Source organism: Cyprinodon tularosa, unplaced genomic scaffold (assembly GCF_016077235.1).
Source record: "Cyprinodon tularosa strain WSP-4 unplaced genomic scaffold, ASM1607723v1 ctg583, whole genome shotgun sequence".
Taxonomy (NCBI): domain Eukaryota; kingdom Metazoa; phylum Chordata; class Actinopteri; order Cyprinodontiformes; family Cyprinodontidae; genus Cyprinodon; species Cyprinodon tularosa.
Window position 1 is genome coordinate 686,296 of NW_024039322.1, and position 13,510 is coordinate 699,805.

The 13,510-nt window shown below is 40.3% G+C and overlaps 1 protein-coding gene across 1 annotated transcript in view; it reads right to left on the reverse strand.

Annotated features, from left to right (window-relative positions):
• Positions 1-342: 342 nt before the first annotated feature.
• Positions 343-13,510, reverse strand: part of mmp11a (matrix metallopeptidase 11a) — a 45,727-nt gene continuing 32,559 nt past the window's right edge. The window contains exons 3-8 of the mRNA XM_038306523.1: positions 10,211-10,354; positions 6,587-6,720; positions 4,519-4,757; positions 3,401-3,617; positions 2,675-2,935; positions 343-610 (exon numbers count right to left, since the gene is read on the reverse strand). Coding sequence (XP_038162451.1) covers positions 492-610; positions 2,675-2,935; positions 3,401-3,617; positions 4,519-4,757; positions 6,587-6,720; positions 10,211-10,354 — 1,114 coding nt within the window. The 3' untranslated portion in view covers positions 343-491. The remainder of the gene's footprint in view (positions 611-2,674; positions 2,936-3,400; positions 3,618-4,518; positions 4,758-6,586; positions 6,721-10,210; positions 10,355-13,510) is intronic.

Below are 13,510 nucleotides of genomic sequence, written 5' to 3' on the forward strand. Positions count from 1 at the left end.
AGGACATTGCTGCAAGAACCTCAACAAGACCCTTTGGTCCATTTAAGGAGTCCAAATCCAGCCTGAAAATGAATGAAATCTGCTGTAAGTCTGATATCACTCTTCAAACTCTCTGAGGTGTGTTGTTGATGAAATTACTAACCAAAACATCTAACACTGACCACACTTAGTACAACAGTTTGTGAAACGGTTTCTGGCTCAGACCGAATCCAGGACTCGGGAATCGCTGTGACAAAAAACATGTGCAAAAATAAATACGAGTAGAGCTGCACAGGAGGTGCCAGATCTGAGGGAAGGTAACGTGTTTTTTAATTGTTTGTTTGTTCGTTTTTCTTTCCTGAGAAAAAGGCGCAAATGTATCTGAGTGTCACTAAGTGCGGTGGAGCATGAACAGGTGTAAAGATCATCTTGTCCTCTTGAGTCTGCAGTTTTTATTCCAATGATTCCTCTTCGTTATCAAGAGAATCGGGATACGTAATTCTTCACCAGACTCACTCGTTCCTGCATCCGAAGAAGTCCACGCCGATGTAGCGAGGGTATCCCTCCAACGAGTTCATGCCGACAGGATCAAACTTCCAGTACTGACGTCCTCGGATGAAATGGGCAAAGCCTGCAAAGTGGAACGAGAAAAGATCGTTTAATTATTTCGGGAAACTAAGGAAGTATGTAAAGATGCATCCAATGACATCCCATCAGAGTGAATGGAACTGCATCAGAGGGATCATATTAGAGTGGGTTAAATGTTGTTTTTTTTAAACAGCCACTCAGCATTTTATATGATTTAAAGGTCCTATGACGTGCTAAAGTTTATCTGAATAAGATCTAAAGATGGTTTTCAATGCAAATGACCTTTATACAGTTTGCACTCATACCAAGACTACTTACGTAAAATGTTTAAGACTATCAATCATTATCAAGCTTTCAGCTTCAATAAGGTTACATTCGGGGATGTTGGTCCATCGTCTTTCACACAATAAATAAAAGAAACAACAACAAAATAACGCTGCAGCAGAGGAAAACGGCAGATTTCAGAGCAGCTGCGCTGCCATCTGCAGAGAAGGAGCCTGGTGTGTCTTTGCACACAGGAACAGAAAGACATGGATCAACCCAGACCAAAGATAGCGATTAAACTTTAATACTGACTCTGACCACAAAATTTTTAGTTCCAGCTAATTATCTATTAACATGAGGTGGAGGTTTGCTCTACTAAACATCACTGCAGTCATCATGAGGGAGAGAGAGTGGATGAACTTGAACCTGAGCTTAATGCTCTGGTTGTATTTAGCAGTGTGGGAAAAAATCGTTTTGCCGATATATTGTGATTTTTGGCTGCCTCATATAATATCGATCTTTCAGTTCCTAGAATCGATTTTTAAAAAACCAACTCTTTCACCTAAAAAAATGAGGGAAAATGGGCTACCTCTGCATCGGCACTCTGGCAGCCCTTTTGCTGTGTGGCGCAGCGCCATACCAGTAGTTGAGGCAGTCACAGTGAAAGACGTGGACTGACTCTAACCCCAAACAACATGGATACCAAAACAACTAAATGATCAATATCATCTGATAAACATATACAGCACTTGGTCTTTTATCTATACATTTCATTTTGATAGCTGGGAAAAATATGGCAACACATATTGCAAAATTGTGATAAGTTGTGATAGTAAACAATAGAAATCCTCTCTGACAGCTTCGAGCTAGATTTGCATCAAGGTATTAAAAATATCTGACCCTTAGTTCAGTCAGAATCAAATCATCTACTCTTAATGTAGCTAAAAACATTAATAAGTCCTTTAGATCGTCACATGGCTGCAGCCAGTAAATTTCAACAAATACTTCGTTACTTTAGTACACATTTTAGTTATCTACACTTTACTCCATTACTTTTTTTCTTCCTACTTCTGACTTCTACTCATTACATTTTCACACAAGTATCTGTACTTTATATTCCTTACATTTTTAAGACAAATGTTACTCGTTACTCTTGGCTTCGGTTTTATGTTTATAAATACTTATTTCACATCATGTGCGCCATCCAATGCAGATCATTGGCTCCATCCACATCTAGTGAAAACTAGTGTGATTGGATGAGTCATTGAACGCAAACACTCATTGGTTAGCTAAAGGAAATCATCAGAAGCAAGCAGGTGTTCTTCAAACAGCAAACGTGAATTGTCTATGCCATGCTACAATGTCGGATTCAGAAAAAGATGTTGAAATGTCTGAAAGGTCGGACACAGGTGAGAGCGAATTGGGAGACGGAGACCAACAAGACCTCCCTCATCCATGGCCCTATCTCAAAGAATTTTCAAAATAGTCGAAAAACTGAACTTTCAATTCATATACATCTGGCTGTTTTTTTAAAGGTTACTTTATACTTTTATACTTTAAGTAGTTTTGGAGCACATACTTTTTCACTTTGACTTGAGTAAAGAGGTCTAGATGATACTTTAACTTTTACCAGAGTGTTTTTAAACTACAGTATCTATACTTCTACTTAAGTAACAAATATGTGTACTTTTTGACACTACTGCAAAAAACTATTTTTTGATGGATTCTGGTAAAGAGGTGGTGAGCAATCAATGTGACAGACTGCTGGTCAGAAACTGATGGTGGATGCAGTTTAACCTGGGCTCGTTATCGAAGAAAAGAAAAAGCTATTTTTCCTTCATACCGTGTATGTCCCTGAAGGCAGCATCCACGTCCTTGGGTATACCTCTCCAGTACTGCATGCTGCGTGGGTGCGGGGACTCAACCCGGTTCTCCCGGGGACTAAACCTCCAGTAGCTACCGGACCTGAAGAAGTAGGTGTTGTAGTTGGGGTCGTGACCCCAGCGAAGTGCGGCCTGGATGCTGGGTACGGACAACCCTAAATTTCTGATGGACTCAGGCCCCCTGATGTGCATCTCAGCGTCAAACACCCAGTAGTTATCTCCTGCAGAGACCAAAAATGATTGAAATCTGCATTTCCATTGATGCCTCGTTGAGACTACAAGAATCCCTAAAGACTTTAATAGAGATTAAATGAAAATGAATAATTTCAATATTATTTATCTTAATGTATCGTTTCAAACTAAATTATCATCCAGGGTAAAATTCAGAAACCTTTTGTTTAACAACAAATATTGAATCATATTTACAAGTTATCCATAAAAATGTTTCTATGTTTACTGCTTTTTTGTACATTCAGCTCAATGCTGTGTTTAATACCAAACCCTGATTCAACCAAATTTTAAAACTGGAAATAAAGGTCTGTGTCTCATCTTTCTTATCTCCTTAAATACTATAAAAAATTTCAAATTCAGCTTTTTCCCCCAAGATGTTGTGGTGGGAGGTTTATGGAAACCCCTTTTAAATCCATAAAAAGTGTTACTGCACCTCAATCACTGTGCAAACGCACCTTGGAAGAACCAAATGTTTCCCGATTTGTCCTCAAAGGCGGCGTCAATCTTGCTGGGGATCCCCTTCCAGTGTCGGGAGGCCAGCGCTGGGTAACCACTCTCCAGGCGCCCAGATCCTCCGGGGTCCCTGATTCTCCACACGTAGCCCGACTTAAAAAAGAACAGCTCCCCTCGGATCATCGAGACGGCGTCAAAGTCTGTCTGGCAGGCGTCGGGCTGCAGATAAAACAGACAACGTTATAATTCTAAAGAAAAAACCACTGGAAAGCAAAAACCAATCAAACATATACACCACTATATTTATATGAATACCAACAACAAAAACATAATAAAAACACTTTATAAAAACAAATAATAATTTACTGTACAGGTTTACTTTTCGTACGTAAATCTTGTCCTTCTGAGGCTTTGTGAAGGCAAATCTGTGTTTTCCAATATTGTGTCGCAAACTTAAAAAAAACAACAAAAAACAATTTACCAGTTTAGTCAGCTTTATATTTTTTTATATATAAAAACTATTTATTTCTGAGAATGTGTTTATTTATGAGGAACTATGCAAATTAACAAACACCTAGAAAGAGTAGACTATAATTTTACAGATTGTTCGTTATTCTAAGTTCGTTATAAGCCTTCTTGCAAAAGATTTTTGCGCCCTTGGGTGGAAATACGTCACCAAAATCGAAGAGAAATGGAATGAAGCTTTACTAGTCATGAAAGATTTAAAATTGATCTTGCACATCTAAAAAATATATAGAGATATATTTTGAAATATTTTATATTTTAATTTAAAATAAAAAATATATAAATATATATATTTTTTTATTTCTATGTTCTAATCAGGGCCATTGGGTGTAGGGCAGCACACTAGCGCCCTCTATTGGCCAGCTGCCACTGCTGGAAAGGATTTCTACTAATGGAGATAAAGTGATAATAGGGCCTACTGGCTGATTCCTACCTGACTAACGTTCATCTGTTTCCTGAGGTACAAACTCATGTTTGTTTAACTGATAAAATGCATTGAAGGCAAACATATTTGCATGTTTGAATCTTTAAAGGAAAATGAGGCAAATGTGTTTTTAAGTAGGTCATTATTCAAATTACCACAGGCTGCACTCACATTAAGGTCGTTGGTCTCTGTGTTGGTAGGCCGAGCCCGTGGAGCCGGGGTTGGCGGTGGGGGTAGGACCTGTGTTTTAGCTCCGTACAGGTACTGGATGCCTTGCTTGTCGTCCTCGCTCAGCCTCAGCGGGTAGGAGAAGGAATAGTAAGCGGACATTATGCTTTTTGGTTTACGCGAATGCTGCAGGCCCAGTACATGCCCAAACTCATGAGCGGCGACCTGCAGAAGGTCTGTACCTGCAGGGAGGAGGGGAGAGTTCATACGGGGTCTGAATACAGGTGAGTGTTTGTTTTGACCTGCTTAAAGCAGCAGACTGTGGGGATTTCGCTATTTGAGTCACCTGAGTCAAACAAGAAAAAAAGGCCCTTTACCTGCTGATTCACACCTGTTCTCACTTATCTGCTCACGTCAAACACACATATATCAGACATGTTAACCTTTAGATAATCATTCATCATACAAACCTTTTACCAATTAAATTTTTAAACATTATTTAAAAAAGTGGTTAACCTCTTTGTTTTACTGGTTTGCTTCTTCTTGCACATCATACATACTATGATTCACATGCACATGATAAACTGTAAATACTTTAACGGATTAACAGCTTTTATTATCTGTTTTTTTTTATTTCCTTTTTTGCTGCAAATCACCTGTAACTGTCTGTAAAAACGGATCTGAATCCATTCAGTCCTTCTACATAAAGAAGGCAGGTTTCTCTGCTTTAGCACAGCTGATTCAGAGAATTGCAGTTCAGCAACATCCTGTTAATCAGCCATCAATTAAAATCAGTTGTGCTGGAGCAGATGTTCTAACTTCTAACCCTGTAATCCCACATCCTTCGTAACCAGGCTGCTCCTGACCGCCTGTGCAAAGCAAAGCCTCCAGCCTCCCTGTTCCTCCCGTCTTGCTCTGCTCCGACTTCCTCAGAGTTCGAGCAGAGCATTCGCGATATTATTATTAAATCACAGGAGAAAAACATGCAATAATGAAAACTTAATTTAATATGACGTATAAAAAAAAATCCCATCCGCATATGTGCAGTTTCTGCCCTAATATTTTCTTTTTGTTGTAGATTTTTGTAACAGGGATAACTAGGCTCATACATGGTTTGTATGAACTACTTATGTCTCTACCTGTTTCTCTTCATCCACGCCTGCGATAAGAAATTTCTTTTGAAGTTGTCTGAGGCGCTGTTGGGCATTTTGACTGGATTTGATCAATTTTTTTAGCCTCTCGGTATAAAATTAATATTTTGATTAAGATGAGAAATCAGCTTCCTGGTATGTTGAAGTACCAATAGTTTGCATCCAATAATTTAAACAAACGGTCTTAGTTTTTGGGAATATATAAGAATTATGCTGTAATTTGTAGTTACCGATCTGTGGTTACCATATTTTAATATGATAAACTGGATCTTCTTGCCATTCTTTGTCCTGTTTATTGCGATTGCAATTCCGGATCTTGACCTGGTTGGACCGGAGTGGAGCAAAAAATAACTCGGCTCCTTATTTTAACTGGGACGGACGGAGAAGACGTATGTGGATGGTGACGTGCGGAGGAGTAGCGGTGGATGTGGAACAGTTCTCATTGGTTAACATGAAAGTATTCCGCACGATGTAGGTTAGCGGGGTGGAGCAGAGCGCTGATGGAGCAGGTGGACAGCATCCCTCAAGGACTGACTTTGGGCATCAATCATATAGAGCAACTAATAACAACAAATACTGGAATTAAATGACTTGATATGCCTTGTTTTGTGCAAATAATACTTTACAAATAGGTTGTGGGTTTTTTTTTAGATAGTTTTCAGTCTGATGTGAACATTGACTTAGCCAGAAATAGCAAACAGAATAGGCAGTTCTGCTTTATATTTCTACACATCATCAAGTTATTTGTTATTAAATATATGAGGAAAATATACAAATAAGACACACATTTCAGGTCTGATAGTATTTTTGATACATAGAAGCATACATTGTTCACTTTTAACAAAGTTTCTAACTTTTAGAGCAAACTTCACAGTAAGAACAAACTCACAGACACAAACTAAAGTGATCCAAACACTCACCCATGTGATTCCCCAGGGTCCAGGTCTCGTCGTAGTCAAAGTGAATGTCGCCCTGTCGATGTGTTTTTGGGAAGAAAGCATGCGCTAGAATCCCACCCGGACCGTCAAACGGGAGGCTGTCTCCGTGCCAGTAGCTGCATATGAATGAAACAAACACACCAATCAGAAACAAACTACTTTGTAAAAAGAAAAAAAAAAGATAAATCTCACACAAGTCAGAAGCGATTAAGTATTTTTTTGGCGATTTTATCAATAGTTCTTAATATCAAACTGAAATAAGTGCATAAAATTGACTTAAACATTCTGTTGAGATTAATCTGAGGTTCACTTTGTCACTTTAGCATTTCCGCATAAACATTTCTGGGACAATAAGCTTTAAATGCAATGATTCAAACGGGAAAACCACAGAAATTATTACAGAATAAAAACCCAGAGTCAGCAGATACCAATCGCACATAAAGCATTAGTGTCAGCAGAGTGGTGCCTGCTTGTCCCCTCTTGCTCCATTATCTCTGTCCTCATCTTTACAGCTCTGTAAATCTCTTTGTAGCACAGCTGTTTGCCAGAGTCTGTTTGGCTGGTGTAACAAAAATTATCAACATGTTTTTATCCAGAACACAGTTTAGACCAACAGAAGTCCACTTTTATCTTAACAGTTGCTCCTATTTAATATTTGTCTTTCAAACAACAAATATTAAAAACAAGAATTGTTTTAACAACTTGAAAGAGTATTAAAATATTAATTTGTACTCGTCAAAGTTTTTTTCTCAATTATTTTTCCACTCACTAATGAAGGAGAAGAATCTCTCCTTCCACCGTCGAGCCAAAGGGATTTTTCTGTGGGAATAAATCAAGCCTGTTCTACGCTGAACAATGCAAACACTAACATGCAGCAATTTCTAAGCTTTATTTAATGTTCACAGCAAACAGAGGGTGATCCTCTCTGGTTCTGAACATGGGGACACCTCAGGGCTGTGTGCTCAGTCCACTCCTCTTTACTTTGTTCATTCACCGCTTTCCACCCCAAAAACATACTTGTGATTAATACAACCATGATGGATCTCAACAACAACAAAGATGAGACTCACTGCACAAATGAAATCCACCATCTAATCCAGTGGTTTTCAGAAAACCTTGTCCTGACCAGCTGTCATGATTTTGGCACTGATGGCTGGCTTGATTGCTCATTTCTTTCACCTGTCTAGCTCTGTCCTGTTCCTGATCAGAATCACCTGTTCCAGATTCTTATTTAAGCTCCCTGTTTCCCAGCCAAATGTGCCAGATTATTCTTGAGCATTTTTTGAAGAGAGTTTTCCAGGGTACTTATTGTCCTGATTATCCGATCCTGACCCGTTTTTGCCTTTGGACTTCTGAGCCTGCCTGTCCCTCTCTTATTAGTTTCGCCTGCCTGTCTCCGGTCTCCTGTCTGTTCTGCAGCCTTCCATGTCTGGAACTCTCTGGCAGCATCTGCTGCTTCTGTTGGGTCAACCGACTGGAGCCATAGCCATTCTTTAGACACTGGATGGAGCTCTTAAACAAGGTTAGTGACTCACGCATAAATAATCATCCTCCTTCAGATTATCGCAGTCACTAATCTGTGTTTCTCTCCCACAGAGCTTCAGTCATAGATGCCCTAACCACTGAAACCGCAGATTCACAGCCCGCTCTTGTATTCAGAATAAACGCTTTTAAGTAATTCACTGTCTGTCTCGCTTGAGCTCTGGCTACTACGTTCTGAGCATATTACACTAGCAAAACCAAGTAAGCTAATGTGGATATCAGTAATGTCCACAAGTATGTATAAAGCCATGTTCCAGATACACATAGAGGCAGTAAAGAGTGAGGATAACATTAACATCCTGGGTTTTCACATCTTCTCTGACTTCTCAAGAACTCATAACACGAAGACTGAACAGAGCCTCTTAAGGGCTGGTTATCCCCCCGAAGCAGTGTGTCGCAGTGAGCTTGTTGCAGGTAGTTTTGATTTATGCCCAGTTTTGAAGCATGGTCTGCACTATAGTATTCCACGGCAAAATGCAAGACGGACAATCATGAACTAGCCGTGGGTCTAGATATGGCCGAGGCGGTGAGGAAGTGGGGGCAAGTTTGTGTGACAAGGCAGGGACATAACACGCACCTCGCTCTTCTAGCTGGTCCAACTTCGCAAGTCGTTTTCCACAATGGCGGTCATACAAACAAAACAAGCCAGTAAGGTTCCAAACAGGAAATACGCATAGTGTAGAGTGGTTGTAGATCTGACCAATCAGAAGCCTCCTGTCTGCGGTCACCTACAATTTTGGAGAGGTGCATCAGAGCGTCTGCGGAAGGAGCGGGGGGAACATTTGCGTTCACTGTGGCATACACGCAGACGACCTGGTTTCTGAGTATAAATCAGATTTTATTCCTCAGGAAAAGTATAGGACCATCCTTCAAAGGGCTCATTATCTTTTTGATGAGCCACAACAGAGTGCATCTTATGTCGAAGTGTAACACTGTGGTACTGAAGCTTCATGGCACAGGAAAGAAACCGCCTTGACGAGGTGATTAAAAAAACATGGGATGTCCACGCCATAAACACCGGCTGAGATTAGAGGAGACCCACCAAAGCACAGCCTGTTTAAAGCACGTTCTTCAGGAAAGCAGAATCATCCGGAAAAGGACTAACAGGTTCAAAACAGACTAAATTTACATTTTGCTGCAGTTTTTTGCTCATCACTGTATGTTCTTTGTGTTGTTTATTCAATGGAAACAATTCCACTTTGTATTAGCTTCTGCTTATGCATTTTGACAAAGAACATTCATATCCCCTTTATCTTATCCTCTTTTTTAAGAGCAGCAGCTTTAATGAAACCTGAAGCTCCTCAGGCCTCTTGATGAGTTAAAAACTTCTGCTCAAACTCTGAGTCTGGGATCTGAACTTTGCAGATTCTCTAAACATAAGATCATCTCTACTGGATCAGTACCAAATAAACAAGGCCTAGTTGAATCATTGTCGGTCTCTGCTAAAGCCAAACATTGTTGACCAGAACCAGGAGTGTGAATCTGTGAAGTCGACTGGATCAAGCTAATTCTCTTCAGGCATCTTAAAGCGTTTGGAATAAAGTTAGGGACAGTTACAGTAGTATGAGGTAAGACGTCTATCCTGTTTATGGATGATTCACAAGTAAGTAGAATTTGTGCTTAAATGAAAAGTAAATGTGTACTAAATGAAAGTAAATCTCAAAGAGGAGGAGGCGCCCCCTAGGGAAGACAGATGTAATTGCAGGGGGCCGTGGCAGAATGAAATGGAATATACCGGGCCTTTTTGAGAAGTATTTTATAAAGAAATTATTGATAGCAATGCTAAATTCTGTCACACAAAACAATAATGAATTAAAAATTAGAAAGTTTAAACGTTAGTTTTGTGTTTTAACAGACTTCAGTATGCAGTTTATTTTTCCTTGTCCAAGCGTTGAAAAGGTTTGTCGTTAACTTGTAAATCAAAGGTGTCCCAGCAAATGGAGTTTGGGGACCACTATTCCAGAATAGGATGTGTTTATTTTCATGCAAAAGCAAACTTTCAAACTAAAAGTCAGAATGAATAGAAAACATGCATCTCGTTCCGTTTCCGCTTTGAGCTGTTACCTGGAAAAGTCGATCCGGATATCCGCCATCCCTCTGCGGACCTCGGTGAAGGTGAGAGGTGTGACATCACTCCAGATCTTCACCGCCTCCCGAAACACACGCCGCACCTTCTCCTCGTCCATTTGCCAGGGGAAACGTACAATCCTGCAGGAAATCAGCACAGGTGTCAATGTCAACGCATAAACACAACAAGCACGGCGGCGGGGAGGGACCACCAGCGACGATATCTCTTATCTCTGCAGAGATGGAGGGGAACTGTTACTGATCTCTTTCCTAACTGTTCAGATAACAACCACCCAGAACTAGGAAAACCATGCAAAATGGAAGCATTAAACCAGCTCAAATCTTTTCCTTTTTTTCATAAATCTGTCTTAGAAAAGGCAAAGTTATTCGTTCTGATAGCACAGAGGATCGAAGTGACTACATCAGTGGTTTGTGCACTGGGTCAGGGTTGTTTTTAACTTGTGAGCTACCAGCATGATGTAACTCAGGGAATTGTACATTTTTAAGCATGTGGGTTAATGTCGGAGCAGTCACAACACGTTCCGCTTGCATTAATTACTGCTTTTCTACAGCAGTGATATAAAAGCTGGCTGAGCTGACCAAGCATGTTATTTTGCCCCAGGATGTCAAACTATAATTTTTCTGTTGCATAGAGACAATAAAAGGTTAAACAAACATGATAAACGGGGTTAGCTGGGGATATTTAAAAGGGACATTTTCTGTGTCCGCTCACATCTCATTCTAGCTGATAAAAACATTAGAAAACTCTGAAAATAATTAGTTTGAACATGACTATCAAAACACTGTTGCAACCTCAGTGTAATTAATCAGCTGTCTTGCATCCTTCATTCGTCTGTTTTGAGTTTGAGGTACAGGTTGAGACTTGAGAACATATGATGGAAAGACTGCAAGTACTGAACGTGGAAGAGTTCAGGTATCTGCAGGTAGATTAAAAAGATGAAGAGGAAGGTGTTCAGACATAGTGGGGGGGATGGAGAGCAGAGTTATTGGGGGATTTGCAATGCATTCTGGGATATATCTGCCTATTCTGAGGCCTTTCTTTACTTCTCCTACACTTCGAAGACAATTTTTCTCTTACGACCCTCTGCCATTTTCAGAGAAGCGTGGTGAGAAAGGTGAGCTTCAATGACTGTCTGAAACCGTAGCTCACCACATATATACGCCTAAAAGTGCGCATGCGCAGAAAAATATTGCTATAGGTTGACAATTAGAGGACCGCTTATTTAGATGATTCACCCGGAAATAAAAGATCATCCTCTGTACCTTTAAATTGTACCTACTGTGATTTTGTGTGCTGTTGCCCCTCTACAAATCTCAGTTACTGCACCCTCCTAAATTACTATGAAATGCTATTGGAGTCTAATTGGAAAATGTGTTTTATAACAACACATAAAAGGAAGTAAATAAAACTAAAAAGATCAATCTATTAACAGAGGATTAAACATAATTCAAATATTAGAGTCACTGAGTTTCCCATAAAGTTTCAGCTTTTTTTGTCTTCAGATTATGTTCAGGGTCAGACTTCCTCTCCTGCTTCCTGTCAAACACTCAAAACGTTAACATTTTGCAGCCATCTGGGACGTCCTTCAGTTCAATTTAACTGTTAAAGCAGTAAAAACAAACACGGCTCTAAACTCGCCCTGCGTGACTTCGCGCTTTACGCAAGAACTTCTTCCAAAAGCTCAAATTAGTGACCGATTCTAAATAAGACTAAATACAGGAGGAAAAGAGCATTGAGTGTAAAAAGCCTAGAGTAGGTGGGGTGCAGTTTGACCTGGTGGGCCATTGCCATGGTTCTTGTTAACCACATCACTCAGGTGTCACTTATATCGACGAGATCCAGCAGAATCTAATTAGTCTGCGGCTAGTTCTGCCTCCTCCTCCCCCGTCCTGCTTTCTTTCGGTGTGCCCTAATATGCTGTTATGTTAAAGAATGAGTACAATGAGAGGGACCCCAGGAGAGGCAGACAGAGAGGCAGCAGCCAGCAGACGCCGGCCGACTCTCGACGGTGCCACAGTCCCAGATGAAAGAAAACCAGCACCTCTTTGTAAAAATCATAAACCTATGACTTCATTTCAGATTGTTCTATCTGCTTTCTCGTCTTTCATTGCTTTTCTTAAGTCTGTCACTCATTTTTTTGATATTGGGCTCCAGTTAAGCTAGCTGCTGCTTTAAAACCTACTTATCAGCTGCTGTTTGGTCCTGAGAAAATTATTAAGTTATTTTTGTTCCCTTGTGGAAACATCTGCTCACTGCAGCTGGAAACTCAGGGACGCTGTGTAAGCTGCAGGTTTTAGTCAGAATCTTCAGGTCAAAACAAAAGCAGCTTTAGAAAATGTTCACTGTTTAGAATCGCATTAATTCCGTAAAAATTCAAAAAAATATCAACTGGACTTGGTTTTCAAGATTTGAAGACGTTTCGCCACCTCTCCAGGAAGCTTTCTCAATTCAAATGTCATTCAAAGCTTTCTCAATTCAAATGACATTTGAATTGAGAAAGCTTCCTGGAGAGGTGGCGAAACGTCTTCAAATCTTGAAAACCAAGTCCAGTGGATATTTTTTGAATTTTTACGGAATGACTATGACCTGGATGACTGAGAACCTTCATCAGCAAATCGCATTAATAAACCTCTGCAATCCGTTGTCCATTGCTGCTTATCCTTGCAGGGTTGAGGGGGGTCTGGTCCCTATCTCCAGCGGGAAGTGGTTGAAGGTAGGATGCACCGTAGACGGATTATTGGCTCATGAAAGATACAGTTTTCTCCGGATTACCGGGAGAGAACTCAGGCATCCATGGAGGGAGCATACAAACCCCATGCAGAAAGATTAGGCTGGTTATTAAAGCCAGGACCTTCCTGCTGCAATAAAACAGTGCTGATAACTGGTGTTGCACCGATACCAGTATCGGACGGGGCCTCGATCCAGCACTAAAATGGTGGTATCGTATCGACGAGTACCGACAAATAGGGCACCGATACCATTTTGAAAGCCAAAAGTTTATCCAACTATTGTCACCCATTCCAGGTAGGCAATAAAAAGTTCTACTGGATTCACTTTGTATTAGTCTTTTTCCTGCTTCACAAAGGTAGGCAGCAGCTTGACAAAGCCATGATGGCAATTATTTCACATCAAAGTAGTATGCTGTTCTTCATATATACACGGTTTATGAAAACCGTCCGAACCGTTCGGTTCGACTGTCTCGGTTCGGTTCGCGTGTTTCGTTCGGTTCATGCGCTGCTATTTTTTCTCATAAGCGAAGCGTTTACTCTCCAGAC